Consider the following 12,614-nt stretch of genomic DNA (forward strand, 5'->3'; position numbering starts at 1 on the left):
TTAATCTTTGAGTCCAAGTGTACGGTGTTTGAAAGTTTGAACAAATTCCCTCAAGGCGTTCTTGAGATATCACATGGGATGACCTGAAAACATAAAGGTATAAACATCATAAGAAAGGGTTTTCAAACATTGTGATTCCCAGAGGTCCTTCAGGATACAGTCATGAATTTGCACAATAAAAATTAAGCTGATGGGTCCAGTGGTATTTGACATGGGCTGCGGACAAGCTCACACACTCACGTTGATTACGCGAGCCCCTCATAAAAAAGTTCAAGCTACACAAGGACCTGCATAAGTTTGAGATATCAATAAATAGAAAATGTGCACATGAAAAACAAAAGCAGAATAAGTGCAGTATCACATTTACAGGTGATTAAAAGTTCTGGACACAATTTTCCCAATCAGGAAAATGTGCAAACCATGTTAATGTAGTATCACAACTGCTCTGACAGTTTTCCTAATTTTACGCAAATAAAACTAATAAAACCCACTTTGCAAAAGTGAAAATTACTACACAGCAAGAGAGGGTCTGTTGGCATCAACCTTACAAACAGCTCGACTGATGCAGCTGCATTCTGCCTGCAATGAAAAGATCTTTTTAAACCTTTAACATCTGTGCACGAGGTGAACATATACAGCTGTGGGTTCATGCTTGTTGCTCGGACATTAGCCTCAGTCATCCGAGGGCACGCTGTGTTTTCTCTGCAGGTTTTTTTTTTTTTTTTTTTTTTTCTATTTTTTTGATGCAGCGAGAGGCGTGCCGAGCCCGGCCGGGCCGGACCAGGCTCGGCTCATAGGCTTCATGTGATCCAACAGCAGGGAGGGTGTTTGGCTAAAAAGACTTTTTCAACATCCAGGGTGCAGCATTTCAGAGCTGACCGTCTCTCTCGTCCTGTCACGGAGTCGCCGGCTTGTCTGTGTTTTTTTCTCTGTGCACATTTGGGATATTTCCATCAGTTGTGCGGCTCATTCCGGATAGTGACGCGCTGCAGTTCCGATAATGGGAGACACTCAGTCTGCGCAACGGGAAGGCAAGAAGGATGCAGCAGCAGCAGCAGCAGCAGAGGAGGAGAGCGGAAAAGTGGAGGATGCTCAGACTCACAATACAGAAGACAAGGTATCATTTTCATCCTTACAGATCCAGACTGTTGTCATACTGCAGATAAACTTATTTATAATATGTTTCCTCCCTATCGACGCATTGAGGATTTTCAGTAACTGCAGTAAAACATTATTTGCTATAAAGCATTTTCTCCAAAAGCAGTCAGTATCAGTGGTTGCTGTATTTAGTAAAAATGCTGAGGTTGGATTTTGTTGCTGTTGTCAGGACAGTGCAGGTGCTGCTTGCCAATACATCCATTAACCCCAAGATAGAAACAAAAGTCATTGTCTGGTTTGAGTGAACCGCAGTGGAGCTCACTTTAAGTGCAAAATCAAGCCATTATTATCAGATTCTTCCTATAAACACACAAAAGTTCTTGAAAATTTGTGCCGCTTGTCTTATTTTGTCAAATATTAGGAACTCTAAGTATCCCTCTTTGTTTACAGACTTTTGTTTTGTTGAGGCTAATAAGTCTGATGTAGAAGCTGTTAGTGCCCTCTGCTACAATGGTTTGCATTTACTGTAGATGAAGAAGGAAACAGCGTGGGGGAATAATGACCTCTCATTCTTAGAGGAACCTAAGTGAAGCCCAGGGGAGAGATGGAATTTCCCCTGTGCTGCACTCAGCAGCAGGCAACATCGATTATTTCTGTACAACATGATCACTGGCTCATGGAGAGCAGGAAGTAAATTAGACAACACTGTACTGTGAGAATAAAAATAGTTATTAATGTCTTATGAGTGATAATCATAGTTATTGTGTTAATGGCATTTTTGACCTTTGTGACTTGGGTAATGACATGATTTGGATGGAATGAGGACCTACTGTTAAAAGAAATCCAATAAAGTCTTGTGTCTTAAGTTTTAAAGTAAGTTTAAAATGTATTTTTATATTTGTAATATTTAACTCTAATTAAGTACAATGATCACATTTTTCTTTTCCAAACAAGTTGCAAAAATAATTGATGAAGTAGCGTGTGTATTTCCTAAAATTTAACAGTTTTACACTTAAAGTATGGTTCAGTTTAGGGGCAGTCAAGCATTTTAGTTCAGGATGACTGAAAACAAAGTGATGCCTGTTCACATCCCCTACTAAAGGCTAAAGGTGCATTAATGTGAAACAGTGAATGACTTTTGACTAGGAAGTTGGCTTACAGCCATCCATAATCATATTATGACCTTTGATCTTTTGGCATACAAACAGTTTTTATCTCTACATGCAGGAAAGTAAAAACTGTTTTTTGGGTCACTCAGATAATCAATATCAACATTTAATGAGTTAAAACATATTATATTATTACACATTTTTAAAAAAAAAATGTGTTTATCATAAGGTGGTATAAAATTTAAAATGACTGTTCACCCCAAAATCAAAAATATATATACTTTTTCCTATTGTTGCGTTTATCTATCTGGTTTTGTTCAGTGTGGGTTGTTGAGTTTTGGAGATATCTGCTGTAGAGATCAGAGATGTCTTCTCTTCAACGTAATGAAACTAGATGGAAGTCAGCAAAAACACATTTGAAACCCTCAACAGCAATGTAGGAATGACTCAGTTCCTACATGAAACTGCTCTCAATAAGGTCTGTGATTTATCCTCAGTAACCAGGTCATGATTTCTGGAGAGAGATATTGCTGTTTTCAAGGTTTTCAAATGTATTTTCTTGGCCCCTCGATCAACACAAGCCAAGTGAATTTAGTTCCATCATATTTGTGAGAATGCAGACATCTGTACGGCCAAAATCTCCAAAACTCCCTACAGTCGATGTCTCCAAAACTCAGCCACTCACAGCAAAACAATCTATATTAAACAATTAAATAAACAGCACTAACGGTGAAAGGAAAAGCATGTAATTTTGAGTGTATGGGGAGAAAGTCCTGGTAAAAAATGTTGGGTGGAAATTAATCTGACAGTGTTTTAGGAGCTATAAGCAGATGCAACATGACAAACAGCTACTGGTATAGGTGTTTATCCCGTCTTACTCTACAGTAGATGAAGGACATGTGTTTCTTGTTCCCTTCCCCCTGCTCAGACGTTCTCTGACTAATCTGACTCACGGATTTGAGATTGAGACAATTAAGGGTTCCTTGATTGCAAGTCTACCATCACACCCAGCCAACAGTGACTGGACTGTATTGTTTGCATACAAAATAGGACTTTAGAGCCACAAGTTAATCAGAGATTGACATTTTTTGATTTCATGGAAGTAGAAATTTTGATGCTATACACATATGAACACAGGGTTGTTGGACACTTCTTTTAACTGAAAAATGCTTTTGAAATTATGATTGCTTTTATTGTCTCTTATCTTCAATACCATCTAATCTTTGCCTCAAGATGAAAGATACAGTCGACATTTTATGATTTGTGCTTTGTTTCAGCCTCTCAAAAACAATGGGCAGATCTCTGAGATAAATGGAAAAGCAGACGGCTCTATAGCAGAAGTTAATGGTCACTGTGAGAATGAGATCGCTGCAGAGGGTGGGTATTCATAATTTGTGTATTACTGCTTATTGCTGGACAATGTCAGCCCAGTTTCAACAGATGCATAACTTGGATTTCAGCTGTCCTCTGTATTGTTAAGTCATTTGATATTTCATTTCTTTTATGGTTTAGCAGTCCTTTCACCAGACGAAGACGTTTCAGAAAAAGAAAAGCCACTTAAAGAAGAAACACCGTTAGGAAATATTGCAATTGATGAAAAGGAATCACCAAATGAGGCTGAGGCTAATGAAGACCTGGGAGAGACTGAAATGGATGCAAAGCAGAATGACATCAATGATGGCTTTAGGAGATTTTTCAGTAACATTGGTTTGAAATTGACAGTAAAGAGGGGCTCGAGAGAAATAGTAACAAATGTGCCTGATGAGATCAACAAGGAAGAACCAAACAGACCAAAAGATGTTGAGGACACCGCAAAGGAGACAAAAAGTGAGGATGCTGAACAGAATGCCAATATGAACACAGCACAGGAGACTTATGATAATGATTCAACAACATGTCCTACCCTGACAGACGCTACATCGGAGGACGTTCTAGAAAATGCGGAGAAGAAAACAGAAGCCAAAGAGGAAGTTCAACCTGACAATGTGGAAGTGGCAACAACTCCTCCCGTAGGAGAAGATGCACATGAGGATGCCAAACCTGAAGAGGAGCCACGATCCGCATCTCCATCTAGTCCTGAAAAAGAGGTGGTCGTATCTCCAATTAAAAGATTTTTCACCACTGGAATTTTTTCTGGTCTTCGGAAGAAAAAGAAACCTGCAGAAAATGAGACACCTGAGAAAGAGCTTGCAGACATGGAGAAAAAGGAAGACATAGAGACGTTAGAACAAGCTGTCCAAGACCAGCAACAGGATAAAGAGAAGATTAGTCCAGGTGTTGAGGCAGCTGCAGTTGAAGCAGAGCATAAAGAAAATGAACTTAAAGAGGAGATTGTGTCTGCAGCATCACCCCAAACAACAGATGAAGGAAAATCATCTTCGATGGATCCATCAAACATTATTGTAACTGAGACTGAAATCCTGAATTCTCAAGAGAAGGAAAAAGTTCAAGCAAGTCCTCTAAAGAGACTGCTGTCTGGGTCTAATTTAAAGAAGCTTTCCAGAAAGCAAAGAAGCAGGCGGTCAAGCGATGCAAAGCTTTCCGACTCTGGAGAACATGTTTCAGATCAGCTCCTGTCATCTACTGAGTCGGCTGAGAATCAGAAAGAAGAAAGTCCTGCACAGCCCTCTGCAGAGGCAGCTGGAGAGGATGATGGTGCATGGGCTTCCTTCAAAAAACTTGTGACTCCCAAAAAACGCGTGAAGAGACCCTCCTTGAGCAATGAGGAGACACAAATCCCAGGATTTCTAGAAGAACCAAAACCAAGTGAAGGAGAGCAACTATCAGATCGCAGCACAGAAGAAGGCAAAAAAAGAAAAGACTCACCTGTTTCATGGGAAGCTGTTTTGTGTGGATCCGGAAGGAGAAGAGGCCGGAAAACGTCGGACTCTGAGGATGAAACACCTGCGGAATCACCCCCGGAAATTTCTAATGAGAATGATATTTTAGCCTCCTCCCCCAAACAAGCTGGAAGTCCTTCAGAGGGCGATGGAGGGTCAACTTGGAATTCACTGAAAAGACTCGTCACCCCGAAAAGGAAATCCAAGGAGGAGGATGAAAACAAAGACAATGTACAATCAGATAGTGAAGTTAGTCAAGATGGGTCCTCCTTTTCAATAAAGAAACTCCTACCAGGACGGAAAAAGAGAAGGTCCACTGAAAAACAAGATCAAGTATCTTCAGATGAGGCTGATAAGGATGTAGCCTCAGGTGATGAAGACTCTGAGACACCAGCTGTGGTCCCACTGTCTGAGTTTGATACAGTTGAGACACAGGTTCAGATACAGACACAGGCAGACATAGAAACTCACATACCTGAAGAAGAAAACTATGAACTCAAGCAAGACCTTCTTGATCAGATGGCTGAGCAAGTCCTCCCTAGTGACAGTCTGCAACCTGAACCACAGAAAGTCCAAGACAATGATGAAACTTTAGAAAAACAGGTGTCTACAGCCCCTGCTACAAATGAAGAACTGGACGATCTTACAGAATCAATTAGTAAACATCAACAACTCAGTGACATCCCAGAGGAGGGCATAATCACAGAGACCATGGCCACTCCAGTTTCATTTGCTGAGGAAGCAGCTAGAGATGACACTATAGCAGAGGACATGATAGAGATGACATCTGAGGCCTTTACTGCACCAGAACCTCCCTCGGACATTACTCCAGCAGATGAAACTGAGATGATCTCTGCCGTTTCCCAGTTATCTTCAGAATCTTCAAAAACATCTGGCAACACAACACCAGTCCCAGCAGAATATGACATTCTTGAAACAGATATCCTCCTGCATCAGGTTGTGGAAACCATGTCCACAGGCTCAGAGACAGTCCCGGTTTGTTCAGAAGAGCTAATGTCTGAAAAAATAATTGGTTCCGTCTCACACCAAATACTGGAAACATTTGTGAAAAATGAGCCAACAATTCTGGAAACACCCAGAAGATTAGATGCAACTGCCAGTAACACGGGTCTAACTGTTGGAGAACTGGATGCAACTAATGAACTTGCAGCTACCCCCCAGACAGAGAGCATATCTGAAGTCAATACCTCTATTTCCACAGAGGTAGTATCTGAAGTTCCTACTGAGGAGTTTAACACTGCTGAAATTGCTGAAGAGGAAATACAGGAGGTTAACGCTACACATCCAGAAGAAAGCGTAAAAGAATTAGAAAGGATTGACGAGAGCCATAATCTAGAGGAACGCATATCTGAAATAAATGCTGCTGTGTCTACAGGTGAAGAAATTGGCCCTGATGTAGATTCTCAAGTTGATGCACATCAAGCTGAAACAGAGCCCTCAAAATTGGACTCACAAGAGACAGATTCAGCTGCTACAATGGGAGATGAAACTAAGGATGAGGCTATAGAGCAGGATGTCCCAAATGTGACAGAAAAGGAAGATCAGACCAAGTTAAATCTCACTGATCAAGAATTAGCAGCTGTACAAGCTGATTCAGAGGAGGGCAGTGTTCAATCACTGGAAAAGGAAGCAATATCAGAAGACATACCAGCAGCTGAGGAAACAGTGCCTCCAACTGAAGCTGATGTTGAGCCAGGAAAGGAAGATGAACTAGAAACAGAAGCTGGCAAAATTGAACATGTCCAAGTACCAGAAGCATCAGAAGATCTGCAGTCCACACTGGATTCAGAGGAGAGTAGTGGAAAATCACTAGAAGAGGAAGTAAAATCAGAGGATATTCTGCAAGCAGATGAACCCAAACTGACAGCAGAGCATCTCCCTGAAGTCACTGCTGAACCAGAAAGCAGTGAACTATCAGTGACTGCTGTCAAAACTGAAGAGGTTCAAGAACCAAAACCATCAGATGTTGTGCAAACCTCTACATTAGATTCAGAGAAGAGTAGTGGTCAACCACCAGAAGTCAGTGCTGAGCCAGAAAACAAAGAACTACTTGAGGATGCTGTCAAAACTGACGAGGTTCAAGAACCAGAACCATCAGATGTTGTGCAAACCTCTACATTAGATTCAGAGAAGAGTAGTGGTCAACCACCAGAAGTCAGTGCTGAGCCAGAAAACAAAGAACTACCCGAGGATGCTGTCAGAAGTGAAAAGGTTCAAGAACCAGAGGTCTTAGAAGCTGTTCAAGCACCCACATTAGATTCAGAGGATGCTCCTGAAGCAATAATAGTTACAGATAAACCCAAGGAGGAAACAGTACCCCTCACTGAAGTCAGTGAGCTGGCGGATACTTCCATAACTGAGAATGTTCACAAACCAGAAGTATTACAAGCTGTGCAAGCAGCCACATCAGACTCAAAGGTGGATGGCCCTCTATCACTTGAAAAGGAAGTGACATCAGAGGATCTTCCAGCAGTGGAAACAGTTACAGATGAAGCCAAACAGGAAAGTGAAGTCAGTGTTGAGCCAGAAGACAAACTACAAGTGGAAGCTACTGAAACTGAACATGTTCAAGAACCAGAGGTATTACAAGCTGTACAAGCAGCCACATCAGATTCAGGGGCGGGTGGCCCTCTATCACTTGAAAAGGAAGTGACATCAGAGGATATTCCAGCAGTGGAAACAGTTACAGATGAAGCCAAAGGGGAAACAGAAGCCATGGTTGAGGCAGAAGAGGAGCTACCAGTGGAAGCTGCTAAAAGTGAACATGTTCAAGAACCAGAAGTATTACAAGCTGTACAAGCAGCCACATCAGATTCAGGGGTGGGTGGCCCTCTATCACTTGAAAAGGAAGTGACATCAGAGGATATTCCAGCAGTGGAAACAGTTACAGATGAAGCCAAAGAGGAAACAGAAGCCATGGTTGAGGCAGAAGAGGAGCTACCAGTGGAAGCTGCTAAAAGTGAATATGTTCAAGAACCAGAAGTATTACCATCAGATGTGAAAGATACTGTGACTGAAACCAAAACTGAGGAGGAGGCATTAACATATGTGCATGCAGTCACAGAAAGCATTGAGGGAGGTAGTGCTCAGGAAACTGAAAAGCAAATACTGTTAGAAGACATTCCCAAACCAGACACCAACAACGTCACTGCTTCAGATGAAATTGAGAGTGAAGTTGTGGTGCGACTGGATCAAGAAACTGAGAGTATCCCACAAGATGTTCAGGTTGAGCAGGAACATTGTATCCCTGAAGTTGTAGATGAGGTGCAAACATTAACACCAGTGCATGTATCTTCTATTACTGCGGAAGCGAGTAATGTTCATGTCGTAGAGAGGGCCATATTTTCTGAAGAAAACTCAGCACCTTGTGTAGACAGTGCTGAAGTAATAGATGAACCCAAACATGAAGTGCATCTCAGTACAGCGCAAGTCAGTATTGAGCAAGAAAAAGAGGGTGAACTTCCAGGGCCTGAGATGAAGACTGCTCCAGTCGAGCATGCTGTAGTGGCACAAGTAGTCGTATGTAATCTCAAAGATGTCGCAGCTGCAATACCTGATGTTTTGATAGAGAAAACATCAGAAATTAATGAACCCTTGATAGACACGGTGGCAAGTCAGCTAGTGGTCAAGGAGGAAGTCAAGGCTGCCCCGCCATTCATGACAGATGATGTGGCTAAAACTGCAGAGGAAGGCAGCGAAATTGTGATGATGCACATACCATCAGTAACATCTGAGGACAGTCATAGAATTCAAGTGCAGGTGGTGGATGTCGATGTAAGATCAGCAGAGACAACTGTGGACTCAGTGCTAGAGGTAGGGGCAACAGAAACCAAAGAAGTCATAGATGTTTGTCATGAAACGGTTAAAGGGGTAGACAATCTTTTCGCAACTCCAAAGACTGAGGAGGGGTTAATTCATGAGGAAAACAAGGTGACGATTCAAGAAGTTACTCAACATGTAAAGGAGAGCTTATCAGGCACAGAACCTGAATCAAACTTGGAACAAGAAGTTATAAAAGAGCAAGATGCTGCGACAAAAGTGGGTGAGGTGGTTGAAAGCGAATCAAATGAAGTGGAAGATCAAAAAGCAATGGACGAAGCACCTGCTGTCATCAGTGATGACTCTGCAGCTGAACAGAAAGTGTCTGAGGATCTCATTGATACACCTGATATTCCAGGGAGTTTAGATGTTTCTATCTGTGATCACAAAGAGGAGTCAGAGGAAACTAAAGCTGAACATGAAGGTGTCACAGCAGAAGTCAAATCAGTGGACTTGGATGTGAAAGAAATTCCTGAACAAGCAGAAGTTACACCGGTTGCTCAAAGTGCAATTGTGGAACCGAGTAACACTGGAGTAGTTGTCCCCCAAAATACTGGAATAATCTCTTCTGTTGGTAATGTGGAGTCTCCGTCAAGTCTTTCTCTAGAATTCAAACTCAACATACAGTTTGGGCAAGCAAAGGCATCAGCTTCTTCACCACCTACAACACCCGTGAAACAGACAAATGTGTCGGAGGTCGCAGTTAAGGCAGTGGAACCTGTAACACAAATAACTCCAACGCAAACAGCTGGGAACCAGAAACACATCGACTTAACTAAGGTTGCTGTTCAGGCAACAGAAATCACAGAACCAGCAGCAAACTTGGATTCAACAGAGAGCATGACTCAGCCTGTGGTTCTAGATGTCGGTGTCCAGTTGTTGGAGACAGTAGAACCAGTTGAACAAATCAAATCAACAGAGAGAGTGACCTCCAGTGTCCAGGCGTCAGAAACAGTACAACCGGTAAGACCAACTGAGAAAAGAGAAGTGTTCCTGAGTCAGCCAGTACTCTCTGAAGGTGGTGACCAGGAAACAAAAGCAGAACAGCCTGTTAAACAAACAGAAGAGGAAAATGACCAGGATGTGTGGATGGATGCTGAGGAAGTCATTCACACTCAAGAGGAAACAGAGGTGTTGCTCCTCGAGGTGGAGGAACCTCTGGAACCTCAGGCAGCGAATGGTCAAGAGGAAAAGGCCAGACTTGAGGTTGAAACGGCTCCGACTTCCAAGAGCGAAGAAGAAGAAAGTCAAGAGGAAATGCGCAAAACAGAAGGAACATGTGAAATTGAGAGTGAAGGTGAAGATTTTGCTGTCGCATGTGAGCACCAGGAGAATGCAACTGCGAGCGTCACTACGATGGAGTGGGACTAGTTTCACTCGACGTCAGTATCATTGACCGGTAAGCCTCTCCGTTTACTCTTGTTTGTGTAATTTTTGCAAGATTTTGGCGCATTAGTCAACTTGCTGTTGCACTGAAATCCTGCATCACATTCACCAGAATGCTCCATTTTTTTCTTTCAAGGTTGGACAATCAAAAAGGAAGACACTCAAGTTTTTAAGAAGTTTCCAAAAAGCCATTAGCGTGTGTGATTCATGAGAGAGAACTGGCAAGAGAAGCATCAACTGGAAAAGTGCTAATCTTCTCAGGGGAATGATGCAGTGTGATCCTAGACTGTGACAGTGAACTACATCCATTACACAATGTCATCTTTCTGTGGAAGCCCATTTTTGCCAGTGTGATAGAAAAAATTTCATATATCATAATATAATAAATTAGAATGAGAAGCCTTATTTAAATAATGAGTTAGGGTCTCAGAATAATGTGTCAGTATCTCAAAAAGGAGTTGGTGTCTCAAAATAATGAGTCAGTATGTAAAAATAAGGGGGTAGTATTTCAATATATTGAGTTCATATCTAATATTTTGATAGTTTTGCATTATTATAAGATACAAAGTCATTATTCTGACATTGTAATTTGAAAGAACATCTCATTATGACTCTCTTCTTTTGTTGGAAATGGACTTCCATATATTTCAATACATCTAATGAGTTGTTTGCTATAAAGTGCAATTTTTATTACTAATCATGTTAGATGTTGTCAATCATAAACCATGTTTTTGCAGATCTAGCTACATTTGTTTTAATAGAACGTATATGTCTAAGACAAGACAGCATTTTTGTTCAGAGTTTGTGCTTCAAATGCATTTGTGTACGTTTTATTTTCCTTTTCCGAAGCAACATTAATTATAATGTATGTGACCAAGGCAATGTTCATTTCTCTTCATGCCACTAGTATGTAGATATTTCACAGCCATTATTATATATCATCTGTGTGCTGTGGAAGCGCCAAGAGGCAAGTGAGAAAAAAAAAATCTAAGGATCAATTTTCAGGTAAATTGTTTACTCTCCTGCGTTTTTGACATTAAAAAAAAGGTTTTGTCAGGTTTCACCACGGTCCTTTTTCTGAGTTTTTCATCAGTGAAAAGATGTAAAAGGACTAAAAGCATTCAGGGTTTTTTTTTCCAACACATGGTACATATATTTTGTGTTAGCAAGTTAGTAGCATTGCTGTAATGTCTTTCTTATTGCTAGAGATGTATTTTAATCAGCACTGAATGTTTTCAGTCCCATTTAAATCACGGGCTAGTGATGCACTTCTGCCTCTTGTGGTCGAAACGAGTATTACAACAAACACAAAATTAGTCTAGCAAAGAAAATAACTTGCCAGAACTCTTTTTCACCTGTTTTATAGAGGAAAAAAGGCAAGAAAAATGATCCTGCTAAACCCCTTTTCACCTGTCCTTAAGTCATAAACATGAGAGAAAATTTAGATCAGTTAAAAAAAATATCACCATCTTTTTCTCACTTCCCTCAGGGCCTCTGTAGTGTTCATAAACACTTTCTTCATTCAGTATTTTCTTTTTGAATATCTTCTCAAACTCATGTTCATATGGGATCTATGCAGATAAAAATAATAGGCAGACCAGAGCATGCTATTATTACTGTATATTATCTTGTACATAATGACAGTTTTAATGCTTATGCAGGCAGAAATGCCCTCATTTTGAATCTGCAGGACTTTTTACTCTGACAGATTTCAAAGTAAGAGCATGGCAAGAGCATGGCACATCTATGTTTTTTAAAAACTGTTACACAATATTTTTGAACTGACGTTAATTTAACCACACATATGTATTTATCATTTATTAGTATATTATAATCAGCAGAGCCTTAAAATTCAACAATCATGGCAGCTTTATTTGTCCTGTTTTATTTCAAAGCTGTTTGTGTGTGAACCTCAATGACTTCACACGATCAATGATGTCACAGACTCAGTAATGAAGTGTGTGGTGAGGGTGAGACAAAATAATAAGGCTATGACAGGCTGTCCCAGCTGTTTGTCCTCTTTGATTTTTTCCCCCTACATGTGCTGACTTTTTTGAAAAAAATCTTTCTGATCTGTGTATATGTTCACTAATAACAAAATACAAAATATAAACCTGAGTTACCTGTGTTTATATAATATTTACATATATATTTGCCAGTGTTTTATTAATAAAATATTTTATTTGAATAAATTCAAACCTGTATGTATTTATTGTACTGCAAATTATTTTATACAGAAACATGTGGTGATCATAATTTGGCTTTAGATGTTCTACTGAACTGATAGTTACTCAATGCACTGATATTTTAAATGCAAACACTGTGACATAACTGACAAACA

The 12,614-nt window shown here is 40.5% G+C and overlaps 1 protein-coding gene across 1 annotated transcript; it reads left to right on the forward strand.

Annotated features, from left to right (window-relative positions):
* The first annotated feature begins 691 nt into the window (after positions 1-691).
* Positions 692-10,282, forward strand: akap12a (A kinase (PRKA) anchor protein 12a). Its single transcript, XM_084743150.1, has 3 exons — positions 692-1,117; positions 3,485-3,584; positions 3,720-10,282. The coding sequence occupies exons 1-3, from the start codon at positions 1,001-1,003 to the stop codon at positions 10,256-10,258; spliced, it is 6,756 nt and encodes a 2,251-aa protein (XP_084599276.1). The 5' UTR covers positions 692-1,000; the 3' UTR covers positions 10,259-10,282.
* The last annotated feature ends 2,332 nt before the right edge of the window (positions 10,283-12,614 follow it).

The sequence above is a fragment of the Lutjanus erythropterus genome, chromosome 18 (genome assembly GCF_056507025.1).
Source record: "Lutjanus erythropterus isolate fLutEry1 chromosome 18, fLutEry1.hap2, whole genome shotgun sequence".
NCBI classification, from domain to species: Eukaryota; Metazoa; Chordata; class Actinopteri; order Lutjaniformes; family Lutjanidae; genus Lutjanus; species Lutjanus erythropterus.

Bases quoted from the DNA above. Each gene is read 5' to 3' on its own strand.
- akap12a (XM_084743150.1), top strand. From the start codon at position 1,001: ATGGGAGACACTCAGTCTGCGCAACGGGAAGGCAAGAAGGATGCAGCA. The intron at 1,118-3,484 runs GTATCATTTTCA...GCTTTGTTTCAG, and splicing joins CTCACAATACAGAAGACAAG to CCTCTCAAAAACAATGGGCA. The intron at 3,585-3,719 runs GTGGGTATTCAT...TTTATGGTTTAG, and splicing joins GAATGAGATCGCTGCAGAGG to CAGTCCTTTCACCAGACGAA.